Source organism: Sus scrofa, chromosome 13 (genome assembly GCF_054392235.1).
Source record: "Sus scrofa isolate SSC_HxYL_T2T_F1_AM1 chromosome 13, Sscrofa_HxYL_maternal_Yorkshire_Landrace_v2.0, whole genome shotgun sequence".
Taxonomy (NCBI): Eukaryota; Metazoa; Chordata; class Mammalia; order Artiodactyla; family Suidae; genus Sus; species Sus scrofa.
Window position 1 is genome coordinate 149,595,345 of NC_139395.1, and position 19,848 is coordinate 149,615,192.

Consider the following 19,848-nt stretch of genomic DNA (forward strand, 5'->3'; position numbering starts at 1 on the left):
TACACACACACACACACACTCTGTCTCTCTCTCTCTCTCCTTCACCATCATGGTCTATCCCAGCAGACTGGATACAGTTCCCTGTGCTGTACAGTAGGACCTTATTGCTTATCCTTCTCAGTTTAATAGTTTGCATCTACTAATCCCAAACTCCCAGTCCATCCCACTCCCTCCCCGTCCCCCAGGTAGCCACAAGTCTGTTCTCCATGTCCGTGAGTCTGTTTCTGTTTTGTAGATAGGTTTAATTGTTCTGTGTTTTATTTTATTTATTTATTTATTTATTTATTTATCTTTTCTAGGGCCACACCCTTGGCACATGGAGGTTTCCAGGCTATGGGTCTTATTGGAGCTGTAGCCGCTGGCCTACACCGCAACCACAGCAGTGCTGGATCTGAGCCTTGTCTGTGACCTTCATCACAGCTCACAGCAGTGCTGGATCCTTAACCCACTGAGCAAGGGCAGGGATCGAACCTGCAACTTCATGGTTCCTAGTCGGATTCGTTAACCACCGAGCCACGACAGGAACTCCAATTGTTCCATATTTTAGATTCCACTTATAAGTGATATCATATGGTATTTGTCTTTCTCTTTCTGATAAAGTTGCTGATTTAATTTCTCCAGAGATTTTGTTTTCCTGTTCATAGAATATGAACCTTTTTTTTTTTTTTTTTTTTGTCTTTTTGCCTTTTCTAGGGCCGCTTCTGCAGCATATGGAGATTCCCAGGCTAGGGGTCTAATCGGAGCTGTAGCCACCAGCCTATGCCAGAGCCACAGCAACAAGGGATCTGAGCTACGTCTGCAACCTACGCCACGCTTACGGCAACGCTGGATCGTTAACCCACGGAGCAAGGGCAGGGATTGAACCCGCAACCTCATGATTCCTAGTCGGATTCGTTAACCACTGAGCCACGACGGGAACTCCTAATATGAACCTTTTAAAATGGGTAAGAGTACTGTATGTAATAATAGGTAAGAATGACTCCATGGCTTGGGAGGCTATATGTTGTCTTTACTTAATTCTTCTAATTTGTAAAAGAGGGTTATGATACTACCTACTTTATTGTCAGGGTTAAATCAAATGTTTCATGTAAAACCAATTATGTGCTTTTTATGTTTGTTCGTTTTTGCTTTTTAAGCCTGCACCTGTGGCATATGGAGGTTCCCAGGCTAGGGGTCCAATCAGAGCTACAGCTGCCGATCTATACCACAACCACAGCAATGACAGATCTGAGCCATGTCTGCCACCTACGCAGCAGCTCACGGCAACACAGGATCCTTAACCCACTGAGTGAGGTCAGGGATCGAACCTGCAACCCCATGGTTCCTAGTCAGATTCGATTCTGCTGCGCCATGACGAGAACTCGTAAATATTTGTTAAATGATTGGGTAAATTGGGTGGTTTGGGGTCTAAAGAAAATCTCTGTGCCTTTAGACGTTTTCTAGTGACTAGGCCCTGCCTTTTGTGGCCATTTAAAAAAAAGAAGAGGAGGAATTTTCTTGTGATACAGTGGGTTAAAGATCTGGTGTTGGTGCTGCTGTGGTGCAGGATTGATCCTTGGCCCGGAAACTTTCACATGCCTTGGGTGTGGCCAAAAAAAAGAAAAAAACCAACATATAGTAGTGTAGTAGGTCTTCTGATAGACTTTAGGTGTTCTGCTTATAGGCTGCATTTGTTTACTTACTAGCAAGATGTTTATTCTGTTGGTAATGATTTTGAATAGTTTGATATTTGGTATTAACCCAAGATTTTTTTTTTTAGCTGAAGTCGAAAACCTGAATTAGAGTAGTATTAGTCATAGCCTATGGTTAGGTAAGCTCTTTAAAATGAATTATGATTTAATAGCCATTTATCTTTTTCATGGGAGCTATTCTTACATTTTGAATTTCATATTTTGTTTCCTTTTTTATTAATATGTGATGAATAACTGTAGTGGCAAACTTAATCTATAAATTATGAAAACATAGAACATCTGTTGTGTTGTGTATATGCCTTCTCAGAACTTTATTCTAAGACTGACTTAGCCTCTGTGCTTTTACGCCATAATGTACAAATGGGCATTGTGGTTATATGCATGTTTCTTGGAGGGCATGTCAGTTATTGTCAAGCAAACAGGAAATGGGAAGCTTCTTTTAATGTTAGAAGACTGATGTTTTCTAATTGTGATAATGCTAGCAGAAATCTCTGATCAGAATAATTTCAAATACTCTTTGTATAATTTTACCCTAACTGTCCCCTAACTATAAATTGAACTTTTATATGGATGAGACATAGCATTGCCTGCAGCTCTTTATATTAAAGATAAGACTAGAGTTGAGAGATCTCATTGTGTCTCAGCAGGTTACAAACCTGACTAGTATCGATGAGGATGTGGGTTTGATCCCTGGCCTTGCTCAGTGGGTTAAGGATCTGTTGTTGCCATAATCTTTTGGCACAGGTTGCAGATGAAGCTCAGATCCCTGATTGCTGTGGCTCTGGCTTGGGCTAGCAGCTGCAGCTCTGATTTGACCCCTAGCCTGGGCATTTCCATATGCCGCAGGTGTGGCCCTAAAAAGCAAAAAAAAAAAAAAAAAAGATTAGAGTTGAATTTTTATATCTTTTCTCCCCCACCCTTTCAGAGCTAATTGACATGTTGCTTTTGTGGATATTTTTTGCTACTTGGATATATCCGATTCATTTAGAATGTCAAATTGAGGTTTTTTGGTGTCATGGTCTTAAGCATGAATATTCTTTCCTTGTGGCAGAAGTGAGTTAAAAATACTTTTTCTTTAATGAAAAACTGGCTAGGCCAGATTTTACTGTGTGGGAAAGTCAGCTATTTTACATAAACTGAATTATTTTATACTGAGCGTTTTAGAATGTTCTTTTTTTTTTTTTTTTTTTTTTTTTTTGCTATTTCTTTGGGCCGCTCCCGCGGCATATGGAGGTTCCCAGGCTAGGGGTCGAATCGGAGCCGTAGCCACAGCAACGCGGGATCCGAGCCGAATCTGCAACCTACACCACAGCTCACGGCAACGCCGGATCGTTAACCCACTGAGCAAGGGCAGGGACTGAACCCGCAACTTCATGGTTCCTAGTCGGATTCGTTAACCACTGCGCCACGACGGGAACTCCAGAATGTTCTTAATATGACTATTTCTCTTAAGTTCAAATATGTTTTCTTTAACAGAAGAAAGTGGTTAGGAGTGAGGGCTTAGGAACTGGATGTATCTGTGTGCTCTTCCCACAGATATTTGGGATTATAGGAAAAGCATATACTGTGCAGCTGCTTCCTCATTTGTGAAATGTGGACACTAATCCCTGCCTCTCCAAGGTTGTTGTAAGGGTTAAATAATACATGGGAGATTTTTTAATTAGTGCCTGGGTTCATAAACATTTAGTCAGTGGAGTTACCAATTTTTAAGGAGGTCATGAGAACACATATGTATTTTTTAAGAAAGAATAGAAATCTTATTCTATCTTTTTCAGGTCAGTTGAACATATTGATGGTCAGAGTGTCCTAACAGACTCACTATGGAGGCGGTATAGTGAATTTGAGTTGTTGAGAAACTACCTTTTAGTTTACTATCCACATATTGTCGTGCCACCTCTACCAGAAAAAAGGGTAAGAAGTGAAATGGCAGTATAGTTTAGAAGCATTTAGCATTGAGACTATTCTTCATGATCGTTTTCTTTATCTAGGCAGAATTTGTTTGGCATAAACTCTCTGCTGACAACATGGATCCAGATTTTGTGGAAAGACGACGAATTGGTCTGGAAAACTTCCTCTTGAGAGTTGCTTCACATCCCATCCTTTGTAGAGACAGAATCTTCTATTTGTTCTTAACACAGGTATTTTTCTTTTATTTAATTTTTTATTTTTAAATCTTTTGGGGATTTTTAAAATTTTAAATTGTGTACTGCATGTTCTTCTTTTTCTCAATGAATTTTATATTTAAGTTGTATAGTGATCATCACAACCAAATTTTATAGCATTTCCATCCCAAACCCTCAGTGCATTCCCCCTACCCCAAAACCCCTCTCACTTGGAAACCATAAGTTTTTCAAAGTCTGTGAGTCAGTATCTGTTCTGCAAAGAAGTTCATTGTGTCCTTTTTTTAGATTCCACATGTAAGTGATAGCATTTGATGTTGGTGTCTCACCCTCTGATTGACTTACATTAGCATGATAATTTCTAGGTCCATACATGTTACTAAAAATGCTGGTATTTCATTCCTTTTAATGGCTGAATAATATTCCATTTTGTATATGTACCACATCTTCTTGATCCACTCCTCTGTCAGTGGACATTTAGGTTGTTTCCATGTCTTGGCCATAGCATATAATGCTGCAGTGAACATTGGAGTACATGTATCTTTTCAAGTCATGGTTTTCTCTGAAAAATGCCCAGGAGTGAGATTGCTGGATCAAATGGTAAATCTATTTTTAGTTTTCTGTGGAATCTCCACACTGTTTTCCACAGTGGTTGCACCAATTTACATTCCCACCAGCAGTGTCATAGTGTTTCCTTTTCTCCACACCCTCTCCAGCATTTATTGTTTATAGACTTTTTTTCTGGCTTGTGTAAGGTGGTACCTCACAGTGGTTTTGATTTGCATTTCTGTAATAATTAGTGATGTTGAACATCTTTTCATGTGTTGTTTGGCCATCTGTATGTCTTATGGTGAATTGTCTCTTTAGATCTTCTGCCTATTTTTTGATGGGGTTGTTTGTTTTTTTTTGGTATTGAGCAGTAGGAGGTGTTTATAAATTTGGAGATTAATCCTTTGTCAGTCACTTCATTTGCAAATATTTTCTCCCCTTCTGTGGGTTGTCTTTTTGTTTTGTTTAGGGTTTCCTTTGCTGTGCAGAAACTTTTAAGTTTAATTAAGTCCCATTTGTTTCTTTTTGTTTTTATTGTCATTACTCAAAGAGGTGGATCTGAGAAGATGTTGCTGTGGTTTATGTCAGAGAGTGTTTGGCCTATGTTTTCCTCTAAGAGTTTTATAGTATCTGGTCATATATCTAGGTCTTTAATCCATTTTGAGTTTATTTTTGTGTATGGTGTTAGGAAGTGTTCTAATTCCATTCTTTTCCATGTGGCTGTCCAGTTTTCCCAGTACCACTTATTGAAGGGGCTATCTTTTCTCCATTGTATTCTTGCCTCCTTTGTCATAGATTAGTTGGCTGTACGTGCGTGGGTTTAATTCTGGGCTTTCTATCTTGTTCCAGTGATCTATATTTCTGTCTTTGTGCCAGTACCATATAGTTTTGATGACTGTAGCTTTGTAGTATAATCTGAAGTCCGGGAGCCTGATTCTTCCAGCTCCATTTTTCTTTTTCAGGATGTCTTTGGCTATTCTGGGTCTTTTGTGCTTCCAGACAAATTTTAAGATATTTTTTTCTGGCTCTACAAAAAATGTCCCTGGTAATTTGATAGGGATTGCATTGAATCTGTAGGTTGCCTTGGGTAGTACAGTCATTTCGATAATATTGATTCTTCCAATCTAGGAGCATGGTTTGTCTTTCCCTCTGTTTGTGTAATCTTTGATTTTTTTCATCAGCATCTTATACTTTTCAGAGTATAGGTTTTTTGTCTCTTTAGGTAGGTTTATTCCTAAGTTTTTATTCTTTTTGATGTGATGGTAAATGGGATTGTTTCCCTAATTTCTCTTTCTGATCTTTCATTGTTAGTATATAGAAATGCAGTTATTTCTGTGTATTAATTTTGTATCCTGCAACTTTGCCAAATTCATTGATGAGCTCTAACAGTTTTCTGGTAGAATCTTTAGGATTTTCTAGGTATAGTATCATGTCATCTGCAAATAGTGATAGTTTTCCTTCTTCCTTTCCAATTTGAATTCCTTTTATTTCTTTTGCTTTCTCTGATTGCTGTGGCTAGGACTTCCAAAACTGTGTTGAGTAATAGTGACGAGACCAGACATCATTGTCTTGTTCCTGATCTCAGCGGGAATTCTTTCAGCTTTTCACCGTTGAGAAAGATGTTAGCTCTGGGTGGTCATATATGGCCTTTACTATATTGAGGTAGGTTCCCTCTGTGGCCACTTTCTGAAGGGTTTGTATCAGAAATGGGTGTTGGATTTTCTCAAAGGCTTTTTCTGCATCTATTGAGAGGATCATATGGTCAATAAATCCTCATCTATCCTTTATTTATCCTCATAAATCCTCATTTATCAAATGATCCTCAATAAATCATCATTTATTCTTCAATTTTTTAATGTGGTGTATCACATTGATTGATTTGTGGATACTGAAGAATCCTTGCATCCCTGGGATAAATCCCACTTGATCACGATGTACAATCCTTTTAATGTATTGTTGGATTGGATTTGGTTAAGCTGTGTATTACATATTCTTACGGATCCTTTTGGAGCAGCTTTGTTAAGTTATTTGCATGTCATGATTTATTTTGTTTTGAATTTCCAAAGTATTGTATTACATCATTCTTTTGGTGAACATTTTTATACTTAAAGATATTGAAGATGCTACTTTTTGGTGTCACTCAAATGGTGTCAAAGTTAGTCTTAAGTTTTTTAAGCCCAGATCTATATAATCCTGGGTCCGTCTTTGTGTGTGTGTGTGTGTGTGTGTGTGTGTGTGTGTGTGTGTGTCTTTTTGGAGGGCCACACCTGTGGCTTATGGAGGTTCCCAGGCTAGGGGTCAAATCAGAGCTCTAGCTGCCAGCTTACGCCACAGACACAACAACTTGGGATCCAAGCCTCGTCTGTGACACCATAGCTCATGGCAATGCCAGATCCTTAATCCACTGAGCAAGGCTGGGGATCAAACCCAGGTCCTCATGGATACTAGTCAGATTCATTAGCCACCGATCCTCCAGGGGAACTCCCATCTTTGGTAATCTTTTGGAATCTGGATTGTATATTTAATTTTGAAGCGAAAAGAATTCTTTTTCCTTCCCTCTCTATCTCCCTTGAAAGAAGAATAGAATAATAGGTATTTAATTTGGAATATTCCTTATGGGCTATTTTATTTTGCATTGATATCTAAAATTAACTTCAATTTTTAGGAAGGTAACTGGAAAGAGACTGTAAATGAAACTGGATTTCAGCTGAAGGTAAGAATAATTGTGTGAAATAATTTGCCATGTTCCTTTATAATCCCCACCACAGTGCCATGCACTTAGTGGGTACTTGCTATTTATTGAATGAGTGAATGTTGGAAATAGGCTTTGCATCAAATATCATTAGTAGGATTTTTAAAGAAACAATGCAGTTTACTTTTGATTAGTGTAATTTTCATTAATTGTGAGGCTATATTGGGCATATTTATGGCCTTAATTAGGAAAGAACACTTTGAAGCAGTAATTTAGATACAAGTTATAGATTTTCCCCACAGTATGCTCATATTATATTAAATGTTCTTTTTTTCTTCCCTCTTTCCTTATTACTGTCGTTCTCCATGGTACCCCTGTTGTTACTCATTCTATTAGATAGGAAAGACACTTCTGAAGAATTGAGCTTGGATTTTCCAGTCCTAGTTAGACTAAAAGATAAGCCGTCAGTCATGCTTCTGTCTACTGGGACATGCTGGCCAGTTTTGAATGGGCACAGGATTCATTTTTTTGTCAACATCTGATAGTGTTACTGGCTTAATTAGATTTTGACACATTTTCAAATTCAGTCATTAGAATTAGTGTTTGGTAATGGAGATGTTATCTAAAAATTAAAAAGTATATTGGTCAAAAAGTGGCCGCCCTAACTCCATTTTCTTCTCCCTCTTGTTCCCAAAAGTAATATATCACTGATTGTTGCAAAGTTTTTAAAGTTTTCATCTCTTGTGTAAATAGGTAAGTAGAGAAAGTAACATAATTGGTATAATATATAAATTTATAAACAATTCACATGATAATGCATAACAAAAGTTCAGTAGGTATAGGCCGTAAGAACAAAATGCTTTTACAGTAATTTTAAGAACACCCCTTGGAAATTTGTGCATTGGTGTGGAGGTATTTTGAATTTAGCACAAAAAGGCAAGAGAAGCATTTTTTTCTGCACAGAGAATATAATTATCTAATTGTCATAACTGACTCTAATTTATAAATATTTTGTTAGCAGATTACATGAAAAAATAGTATTTTCTTGTCTGTAGTTCATTATAGTGCTCAGCATACTAGAAGTTAAGTTTAGAAATGGTTCGAAATAATTGTAAATTTTAAAAAAAGTTTGTATTTTGATAGAATTTCCTGAGAACTACTCCAAGATTTCTGTTTTTAGGAGCTAATAACAAGGAAAAGAGCAAACAAAGCATTTTTTTTTTTTTTTTTGGTGATTTCTTTTTGTATAATAGAAAACTTAGAAATTTTTAGTCATTGATCTCGTCATTAGTTTAGTAACTAGTTATCAGTTGTTTGTCCTTGAACACAGTGTTTGGCTGTAACTTTGGTGACCTTGAGGAAACTCTTGAATTTCTCCATTCTTACAGGCTATGCTGTTTACAGAGTGGTTTGAATCTTGTATGCATGTGCTATTTAAGTGTTTAGATATAATGTTTTTGTATTTGGGTAGCCTTATGGTAAAATCGTAGTTTCACTTTTATAAAATCTTTGATTTTACGGTATTATACAGTAGTATAATGTGACAAGTCAGAATTTTTTTTTTTTTTTTTTTTTTTTTGTCCTTTTGTCCTTTTAGGGCCGCACCCGTGACATATGGAGGTTCCCAGGCTAGGGGTCGAATCGGAGCTGCAGCTGCTGGCCTACACCACAGCCACAGCAACACCAGATCTGAGCCGCATCTGTGACCTACACCATAGCTCATGGCAATGCCAGCTCCTTAACCCACTGAGTGAGGCCAGGGATTGAACCTGAATCCTCATAAATGTTAGTCAGGTTCATTAACCCCTTTGGGAACTCCTCAAAGCCCTTAATTACCATCTTATATTACTTCTCTTTTCAATTATTAATTATGTAACTAACGTATATAAAGATGTTTGGTAAAGGAATATTTGAAACTTTATTTCAGTGAAAATAAGATTGTTCTGAATTAGATGTTTGTTTTTTTATACGAATACTTAGTGGTGATTATTTTATAACGTATAGAAATATTGAATCATTATGATGTGTGCCCGGAGCTAATATAGTGTTATAGGTCAATTATTCCTCAATTAAAAAAAAAAAAGAAAAGAATATTTGACCTTGGTATTGGATTGTCATTCTCAACTTGAAATATCATCTTTAAATTTCCCTTTTTCAGACATGTTTAATTTAATCTATATTTGGGCCTGCTAGATTAATATTTTCTTAAATCGTTCTAGAGTAATTATTATACTCAGCAAGATAATTGAAAAATTTAGTTTTTTAAAAATCCATGCTCCATTTAACACAGATATGAGCAATAGACTTTTTTCATCAGTGCTATATATTGACGTCCTTTTTTCTTGACTGTTTCTAGGATACTTCTGTTAATTCAGTGAAGGGAGAGCAAATGAACTTTAGAGTAATGAACATACGGAAACTAGTTACTTTAGTTTAAAATAATATAGTTTCAACTCGGTTAACTTGGTAAATTACTTACATGAAAGTAAGGATCATCCATATGCCCAAACCTTGAATGAATTTAGGCTGATTCAGAAGAGCTGGAACCCTGTCTTTTGTTTGGAACAGGGACTGACAGACATAAGATCTAGGCCTTTAGGTTCTCTGCTGATTTGGAGATTCCAAACGTTGGGTGCTTATAGAGTGTCAGGTACTATCCTAGGTGCTGAGTGTACAGCAGTGAATGAGCTGGAAACATAAGCTCCATGTTCTTATAGTAGTAGTTGGAGAAAATTAATATTTAAATAAGGTACTTTAAAATGAAGTAATAAGGTGATATAAATGAAAACAGTCATCATTGTGAAAAACTATGACAGCAGGATTTTTTCCCAGGGGTTATTTTGAGATAGGTGACCATAAAATTTATTGTTCACATGGGGACACTTTTTTATGTGTGTGGCATATGGAAGTTCCTGGACCAGGGATCAAATCCAGGTTGCAGCTGGGACCTGCACCGTAGCTGCAGCAACACTGAATCCTTTAACCCACTGTACTGGGCTGAGGAATGAAACCAAGCCTCTGCAGCCACCTGAGCCAGTGGAGTAGGATCCTTAAACCACTGCACCACAGTGAGAACTCTTTAAATGGGGATGCTTTTGAGAATAAAAAGGGGCTCTGCTAATAATTAGGTTAGGACAACAGGTGTAAACCAGGACTGCCCTGGGCAAAGTATGTCAAACATGGTTGAAGAGAATATTTGAGCTGAGATCTGAATAATGAGAAACCTGCACTGGAGTCAACCTATGGGGTCAAGGAAGAAAAATGTTAGAGAGGCCAAACTAGTTTAGTCGGCAAGCTTTGGGGAAAGATAAGAACCTGAAAATAAAGGAAAAATAAAGTCTAGAACAAGGAAAGTAAGTATGTAATAGGAATTGGAAAAGGGTGGAAAGGTGGGGCTTAAAAGAGAACAGGGAAAAGGGACTGAGTTGGGGCTCCAGGATAGTCATTTCATTCAGCCAGTACTTCATGTTTCTCTTGTGGGAGGCATTGGGGTTATAGAAATGAACAACACAGATTAAAGTATTGCTTTGACAGCCGTTGTGAAACTCTAAGGGCCCCATTCACACCGTGCTTTTCTTTTCTTTTGGATCTTGTGTTCAAGCAGACAGCTAGGAAACGAGCAAACAACCTGGGAATTTCAGATGGTGCTGTCTTAAAGGAAATAAAGTACAGTGGCATGAAACAATGATGTAAGAGCTTCTATAGATATTTAGTGGGGAATCTGGTAAGATGGATGGTAACCTTTCAGGTTTGGAACTGTAGGTAGGTTTTTAGAGATCTAACTTTGAGGAGAAGTTTCTGATTTGGTGACATTTTAGGTAATTTCTCTTTTTACGGAATCTTGTGAAATGATGAACAGATTGAGTGGAGTGTTGTAATGGACTGACCTGACAGAATGTTTGGTAAGCAAAGGTTGGGATGGTGATGGATTACATTTTATATGCCCTCTAAGTGGTGATCAGCAATAAATAATAAATTGATGGTATTAAGAAGTGTGAGATTCAGAAATTTCAGAAATTTCTTTGAATTCAGAGACTCAGAAAGTATGAGATTCAGGAGTTCCCGTCGTGGCGCAGTGGTTAACGAATCCGACTAGGAACCATGAGGTTGCGGGTTCGGTCCCTGCCCTTGCTCAGTGGGTTAATGATCCGGCGTTGCCGTGAGCTGTGGTGTAGGTTGCAGACGTGGCTCGGATCCCACGTTGCTGTGGCTCTGGCGTAGGCCGGTGGCTGCAGCTCCGATTGGACCCCTAGCCTGGGAACCTCCATATGCCGCAGGAGCGGCCCAAAGAAATAGCAAAAAGCCAAAAAAAAAAAAAAAAAAAAAAAAAAGAAAGTATGAGATTCAGATTTCATTTTCAGCAAATGAAAATTTTTTGCTGATGGTTTGTATGTAATTTATTCCTTAAAGAATCTCATTCGTTTTGGGGGGAACTTTTTGTTTTGTTTTGTTTTGTTTTGTTTTTTAGGGCCACATCCTCGGCATGTGGAGATTCCCAGGCTACGGCTCGAGTCAGAGCTACAGCTGGTGGCCCTACACCATAGCCACAGCAGTTTGGGATCCGAACTGTGTCTGGGACCTACACCACAGCTCACGGCAACTCAGGATCCTTAACCCACTGAGCGAGGCCATAAGGACCTGTGTCCTTATGGATACTAGTCAGACTTTGTTTCCACTGAGCCATGACAGGAACTCCAAGAATCTCATTTGTGTGTGACTATAAAGTCATTAACACTTGGTGTTTAGTAATTTTAATTCACTTGAAGAACATAGGGAGTAATATGTGCCTTAAATGTACATGTACCTTAATTGTAAGGACTTTGACATGCATTAGCTCCTTTGTCCTAGAGATGTAAGACAGGTCAAGAGTTGCTAAAGTACTGATTTTAGAAATAAGAGAGTCCCCTGAATTCAGTGAAAATTAACCTTTTTAGGTATTCTTTTCTTTTTCCCTTTTTAGGGGTGCACCTATGACATGGAAGTTCCCAGGCTAGGGGTCAAAGTGAAGCTGTAGCTGCCGGCCTACGCCACAGCCACAGTAGCACCAGATCCTTAACCCACTGATCCAGGCCAGGAATTGAACCCACATCCTCAGGAATACTAGTTGATGCTTAACCCCCTGAGCCACAACAGGAACTCCAAGCTTTGGATGTTCTTGATAGGTCTTTGAATTTCTTTTGGTCTGAAATTCTAGGAGGCTGAGTTTTTGGAGTGAAGTGACATATTTGATGAATTTTTAAAAAATATTCTTAGCTAGGTAATCTAGGGAGTCCTAGTAATTTTGTTTTGTTTTGTTTTATTATTTTGAGAGTATTCGTAATTCAGGCTTAGAAGTTGGAGTAATATAAAATGTTCAAGCTGATTGGGCTTTTCAAAACCAAACTACACTATGAAATTGCTTCCTGATTGAGCCGCCTTTTATGAAGCCTATAATTTTTGTGCCTTGGTCAGAAAAAAGATTTTTTTAAAAATGAGAACACAGAATGGGAGGATTAGATTTATATATATATTAAGTATAAATTTTACAACAAAATTATTATTTAGTGTTGATCCCTCTCTTTCGTTTGAAAGAAGGTAGAAGTAAGTAAGTAAAGGTAGTTGAAAAGTTGTAACATTTTCTTTCCACTATAAAGGAATTGATTTGATGTCACCTTGCTTGTTTTAATTTGGCATAGATATTTCCATGTTTCTTTTCTAAAATACTTATCATGAAAATGAGAAGAACCAATGTACATTTGGTTGAGATGCTACCTGAAAACAACCCTCAGTAATTCGTAGGCTTCAAAACAGTTTTATTTACTTTATGTATACAGATTATTGTTTTTCTTGATTTGGAGAAAAAGTAAACTTTTTTTTCCACACAACCTATTCTGAGTTATAGTAATGAAGAACTATGTGCCTGTTAGCATGTTGGTGTTTACAGTTGCATTGCTTTGGTATTGTAGAATGCCATGTATTCAGTTTAATTTATAATGTTATTTTTGTAGTGTTTTAAAAAATAACTACTAGGCTGTTTGGGGGGGGTTGTTTAATGTGTTTGAAACAAATGATATGAAGAAAAGTATACTTGAGCATCTTAAAACTGAAGGGAAAATAAAACTGTTTGGATTTATACCCTGAAATGTAATTGTATTAAGTGAATAAATTATTTTTTCCAGGCAGACTCCAGGTTAAAAGCGCTTAATGCAACATTCAGAGTGAAAAACCCAGACAAGTAAGGTTTTGTTTTAATAACAGTTACAATGTTGTTTTGAATGGTGCCTATGAGTCTATTTAATTTTTCATTTCTGAATGTATGCACTTTATTTGCTAAATATTTAAAATAGTAATTCACATTAGTGAAATCCTTTTACACTCTAAAACTGATTTTGAAATTTGGTATTTTAATTGGGATAAGGGTTGTAAGTAATTGAAGCTTTAGAAAATTAAACCACTATTTTTTGCTAGATGGATTTATTAAGTGTTGATGAAGGTATCAGAAGAATGAGAAAAGTAATTTTAATTTCATATAAAAGTTTTTCTTACATGACTTTGCTTGTCAGATACGTATAAAACTAAAGATACAATATATTATCTATTTTAATAATAAACTATCTACTTTGAACACCAAGAAAACTTCATGGATAAATGTATACTGGTATAATACTTTCATGGAGATTTATTTACATGACAGTTACCTGACTTCATTAATGTCAGTTTGCTATTTGTGAGAGAGCATTTCTATATTAAAGGGAGCTGGTGTATTCGGAAATAGCTTTCCTTAGGATGGGATCTAGGTATTTTTTAAGGTTTGGTTTTGCACTTCTCTGAATTTGGTGACTAATTGTGGCTCTTCATCATTATTGTTATTATTATTATTTGCTTTTTTAGAGGGCCACACTTAACGGAAGTTCTCAGGTTGGGTCAAATAGGAGCTGCAGCTGCTGGCCTATGCCACAGCCAGAGCAACACCAGATCCAAGCCGTGTCTGCGACCTACACTACAGTTCACGGCAATGCTGGATCCTTAACCCACTGAGCAAGGTCAGGATCGAACTAGAATCCTTATGGATTCTTAACCCGATAAGCCACAACGGGAACTCCCTAGGCCCTTCATTTTATGGACCGTTACTTGGTGCTTGGTTTAGCTATGCTCTCCAGTTAGAAATGTGCTTAGGGGGATGAGGCTTTTCCATTTTTGGCCACTAAGTTTATGAGATCTGTTTAAAATTTTTCCAGTCAGGCCTTCAGCATTAATTTCTTTCCTTTTTTTTTTTGGTCTTTTTTTGCCATTTCTTGGCCCGCTCCCTCGACATAAGGAGGTTCCCAGGCTAGGTGTTGAATTGGAGCTGCAGCCGCCGGCCTACGCCAGAGCCACAGCAACGCAGGATCCGAGCCGAATCTGCAACCTACACCACAGCTCACGGCAACGCCAGATCCTTAACCCACTGAGCCAGGCCAGGGGTCGAACCTGCAACCTCATGGTTCCCAGTCGGATTGGTTAACCACTGAGCCACAACAGGAACTTCTCAGCATTAATTTCTATATGGTGTAAATTCTTGGCAGACAGGGGCCAAGTCCGATAGCCTGACTTTATCAGCCATAACACATTAACATGATGCCTCTGGTTTTTAATATAAAATTTGAATGTAAAATGTAAATATTTAAAAGTTTTGGTAATTAGGAAATTGTGATGGTAACCATTGAGATTTTTATTTTATTTTTTATAGACTTTATTTCCTAGAGTAGTTTTAAGTTCCCCAGCAAAAGTGAGTGTGAAATACAGGGGTGTTCCCATTATGACACAGCAGAAACAAATCCAACTAGTATCCATGAGGATGTGGGTTCAATCCCTGGCCTTGCTCAGTGGTTTGGGGATCTGGTGTTGCTCTAAGCTGTGGTGAGGGTTGCAAATGTGGTTTAGATCCCACATTGCTGTGGCTGTGGTGTAGGCTGGCAGCTGTAACTCTGATTTGACCCCTAGCCTGGGAACTTCCATGTCACAGATGCACCCCTAAAAAGGGGGAAAAAAAGTGAGTGTAAAATACAGAGCTCCCATTTGCACAGCTTACATTTGCACAGCTGACCCTAGACATGTGCAATCACCCCATTATCCCTCATCAGAGTGGTACATTTGTTGTGATTGATGAACCTACATTGACTCATCATTATTTGTCCCTAGTTTACATTGGGTTCACTCTTGGTGTTAAATGGATTTGACAAATGTATAATGACATATATGTATCATTATAGTATGATACAAAATATTCTCACTGCCCTAAAAATCCTCTTTGTTCTGTCAGTTTACCCCTCCCTCCCAATAGCCCTGGCAACCACTTATCTTTTTACTGTATCCATAAGTTTTGCCTTTTCTAGAACATTGTATCATGTAGCACAGAGCCTGTTTAGAAAGGCTTTTGCTATTTAATATGCATTTAAGTTTCCACTGAGGTTTTTATAAGGGTTATGATGACATCCATGTTATGTAATAGATGTTCCCTAGGTTAAAAACTAAAATTAAAAACTAAAATTATGTAACCCTCCAATAATAGCTTTGGAGAAGCTAAGCAGCAAAGTTTATGACATTGATGAATGTACATTCATTAGAGGAGCATGTAGACGAGACAGCTTTTTTTTCTCCACATATTCAGCATGTCGAAGTTCCCAGGCCAGGAAACAAACCTGCACCAAAGAGCAACCCCAGCAGCTGCAGTGACAATGCTGGATCCTTAGCTCAATGAGCCTCAGTGAACTCCTAGGTGGCGACAAAATATTTTAATATTAGTATTTTGTCAGTAGAATTTTTTTCTCTTTTGGACTCTCCGTAGCATATGAAGTTCCTGGACCAGGAATCAAATCCCAGCCACAGTTGCAGCCTACACTGCAGCTATGGCAATGTGGAATCCTTAACCCACTGTGCCTGGCTGGGGATTGAATCTCTGTCCCAGGGCTGCAGAGATGCTGATGATCCTGTTGCACCATGGTGGGAACTCCGAATGTTTTTTAATTTAATGAAAAATATTTTGTCAGTTAAGTCTTTGTCTTCCCTTTTCTGATCACCAGCTTTCTAGATTGCTAAATTTTACTTAATACCCATGTTATATAATAGAATTTTAAATGTGATATGGCCAGTAACATAACCAAGTTTTGCTCCTGAGTTCTTGTTAAAGTGTATAATTAACGTGGAGTTCCTGCTGTGGTGCTACAGGATCAGTGGTGTCTCTGCAGTGCCAGGACACAAGGTTCAATCCCCAGCCCATCACAGTAGGTTAAAGGATCCGGTGTTGCTGTAGCTGTGGCATAGGTTGCAACTGCGGCTTGGATCTGATCCCTGGCCCAGTAACTCCATATGCCACAGGGCAGCAAAAAATGAAAACAACAACAACAGCACTGAAGCTATATAATTAATGTGTAATTAGTAATAGAATTTTTTTGCCTTAAGTTCTAGATAAGAGAATTATTTGTATTAGTCAGTTTTTTTGGCCACGCCCACAGCATGTGGAAGTCCTAGGCCAGGGTCGAATCTACATTGCAGCAGCCACACAAGCCATTGCAGCAGCAATGCTGGTTCCTTAATCTACTGTGCCACAAGGAAACTCCCCATATCAGTCATTGTTATTACAGATTCTTAATACATAGAATCTCTGTTCCAGGTCTAGTTGACCCAGTAAATTTTAATTTTTATTTAATTTATTTTTTATTTTTTTTAGGGCCGCACCCATGGCATATGGAGGTTCCCAGGCCGCGGGCCTGCACCACAGCCACAGCAATGGAGGATCTGAACCTCGTCTGCAGCCTACACCACAGCTCACGGCAATGCCAGATCCTTAACCTACTGAGTGAGGCCAGGGATCGAACCCTCAACCTCATGGTTCCTAGTCAGATTCGTTTCTGCTGTGCCACGACGGGAACTCCTACCCAGTAGATTTATTATTGTTCAGACCATTACTGAAATAGTTTATATCAGTAAAATACCTTCATCCTGTTCTTTCTTAAAATCTAGAAAACCAGAAATACTGTTTCAGAGGGATTGCCAAAATACCTCCTTCGTGTATGTTTATCTTTCTTCAAACTAGACTCTTAAAAGCAGTGAGAAGGAGGACCTTGAGTCTTCTGCTTTTATGTGGCCATATTTGGCTCATTTTTAGATGGTAGACCAAGTGATCAGTAGAATGTATGGGATGAAAGAGAGGGGAAGAAAATACAGATAGCACCTAGGTTTTATTCTTTAAACTGCTAGGGAATACAGAGGAGAGAGATTTGATGGGATGGGGGAAGATAATTTGAACTTTGGATATGTAAGCAAGTACAAATGTCCGCTAGTCAATTGGCTTTATAGATCTGGCATTTTAGAGAGATAGGTATTGAGCTAGAGATAGATATTTGGAATTCATTGGAATATAGATCATAACATTGAAGCTTTGTGACTGACAGGTTGCATAGTGTGTGTAGATTGAAAGATTGTTTGTAAGATGGGTGAAGACCGAGGGTGGAACCCGAAAGAAGCCAACACTATAGGGCATTTTCTAAAGTGTAATATGAGGATTACCAACATCTTAAATCCTGTGAGTGCATTTGTTATAAATTCATGCTCCTAATTCCCACTGCGGCCTCTGTATCCAGTTGTGCTGGTTACTCACGCCCCTCTTTTACTAAGAGGCCTTCAGTTATGTTTTCAGCAAATACTTCAGGAGTTCTTTGCACACTCAAGTTAGTGGTAGAAGAGATGGGTGAAGGAGGTGTCTTGCAAAGGAGACATTAGGAGTGACCAGAGAATAAAAGGAAGACAATGAGAAAATAACACTGATGTCAAGAGAACAAATTTTTGAAGAGGGTGACATTGCTTGAACAGCAGTGGTATCAGAAGTATCAGGTCTTTATGGAGAATGGGGGATATCATATTATACAAAGATTACTGAGCACCATGAAGATTAAGGTTAGAGACCATGAGTTTATGGTTGCATAAGATTTTTTTTTAATGGAGATTTTGTTTTGTTTTTGTTTTGTCTTTGCCTTTTCTAGGGCCGCTTCCTCGGCATATGGAGGTTCCCAGGTTGGGGGTCTAATCAGAGCTGTAGGCGCCGGCCTGTGCCAGAGCCACAGCAACGCAGGATCCGAGCCGCATCTGCGACCCACACCACAGGTCATGGCAACGCTGGATCCTTAACCCACAGAGCAAGGCCAGGTATTGAACCCGCAACCTCATGGTTCCTAGTTGGATTTATTAACCACTGAGCCACGACGGGAACTCCTAATGGAGATTTTTTTTAGTACTATCAAGTCTTTCCTTTTTTCTTTGTTTTCAAGTAATTTTCATGCCAACATATTTTATCTGTACCTCAGTTCCATAAATTATTAGGTATGACATCTTTTCTTTGCCTTAAAAATATCTCAAAAAGTATGGTTATTTTATTTTAGAACTTTCTGAGTTTGTATCATTATGTAAATATTTAAGGGTAACATGTGGTTAAGTAGAATCAGTTTCATCATTCCTAGGAACTGCTGTTTTGTCTTTCAGTTTTTGACTTGTTTTCATGAGAAAAATGATGTTTTGTTTCCTGTTCCAGGAGATTTACTGAACTAAAACACTACAGTGATGAACTGCAGTCTGTCATCTCACATCTTCTTCGAGTCAGAGCTGTAAGTAGGCATCAAGAGCTTTTTTTTTCTTTCTTTTTTCGCTTTTTAGGGCCGCACTCACGGCATATGGAGGTTCCCAGGCCAGGGGTCAAATCAGAGCTACAGCTGCTGGCCTACACCACAGCCACAGCAACTTGGGATCCGAACTGTGTCTGGGACCTACACTGCAGCTCACAGCAATGCCAGATGCCTGACCCTCTGATCGAGGCCAGGGATCAAACCTGTGTCCTCATGGATTCGTTGGATTCGTTTCTACTGAGCCACAATGGGAACTCCCCCCAGGAGCTTTTTGACAGACATTTATAAGGAAGCACATTTCATTTAATCACTGTTTAAAGTAGTGGAAGGTATTTATGATGAGTAACTGATTTTTATATCCAAATTTGGTGTGTTCATCATCTGAATTGCATTTTTTTTTTTTTAATGTGAAATGTTTTCTGACATAAATAACCTGACGAATTTTAGCCTATTGTTTTCTCCGTGGTTTGTTTATAGTTGTCTTGCCAAATGGCCTACCATTTCAGTGTTGGAATATAATTAACTATATGTAGGGGTTTAGATCTGCTCTATTTTGTCAAGCTTTGTTTTTTTGTTTTTTTTTTTAAGGGTTGGTGAATATATTATATTAGGCCTTACGGCGTCTGTGCTCTTAAATTCTACTGTATAAACTCATGTAGGGTTATGATCTGCCATGACAAAAGGAGCAAGAAATCTAGGAATAATGATTGTACTTAACCATACTGTTTGGCTGTAACAGGGAGAAAAATATTTTGGGGTAAGTTAATGTGGTTCCTGAAAAATGTTGTGTCACACTCTGGTCCTTTGGGTTAATCTAAAGGAAACCTTAGAACTTGCCGTAAAGGCTTTGAAAGATGTTGCGTTACCAGGTCTAGAATCATAATGCTGATTGAAATTATCCTGAAATATATTATCTGGTATTTGTTTTAATGAAAGGGTCTACTAGTAAGGGGTGAAAATCAAGGGCAGTTTTAGATGCAGCTGGATTGGCCATGTGATATTGTTGAAGATGAGTGTTGGGACATGGGAGTAAATCCTGCTATTCTCTACTTTTTTTAGTATAATGATTTTTATTTTTTCCATTATAGCTCATTTATAGTGTTCTATCAATTTTCTACTGCACAGCAAGGTGACCCAGTCACATATACATGTACACATTC

General features: G+C 38.2%; 1 protein-coding gene across 2 annotated transcripts in view; it reads left to right on the forward strand.

Annotated features, from left to right (window-relative positions):
• The window catches only part of SNX4 (sorting nexin 4), a 74,308-nt gene that overhangs the window by 15,544 nt on the left and 38,916 nt on the right, over positions 1-19,848 (forward strand). For both annotated transcript variants that reach the window (XM_021070204.2, XM_084990888.1), the window contains exons 3-7: positions 3,467-3,602; positions 3,680-3,829; positions 7,026-7,073; positions 13,211-13,266; positions 18,598-18,670. In XM_021070204.2, the coding sequence (XP_020925863.1) occupies positions 3,467-3,602; positions 3,680-3,829; positions 7,026-7,073; positions 13,211-13,266; positions 18,598-18,670 (463 nt within the window). The remainder of the gene's footprint in view (positions 1-3,466; positions 3,603-3,679; positions 3,830-7,025; positions 7,074-13,210; positions 13,267-18,597; positions 18,671-19,848) is intronic.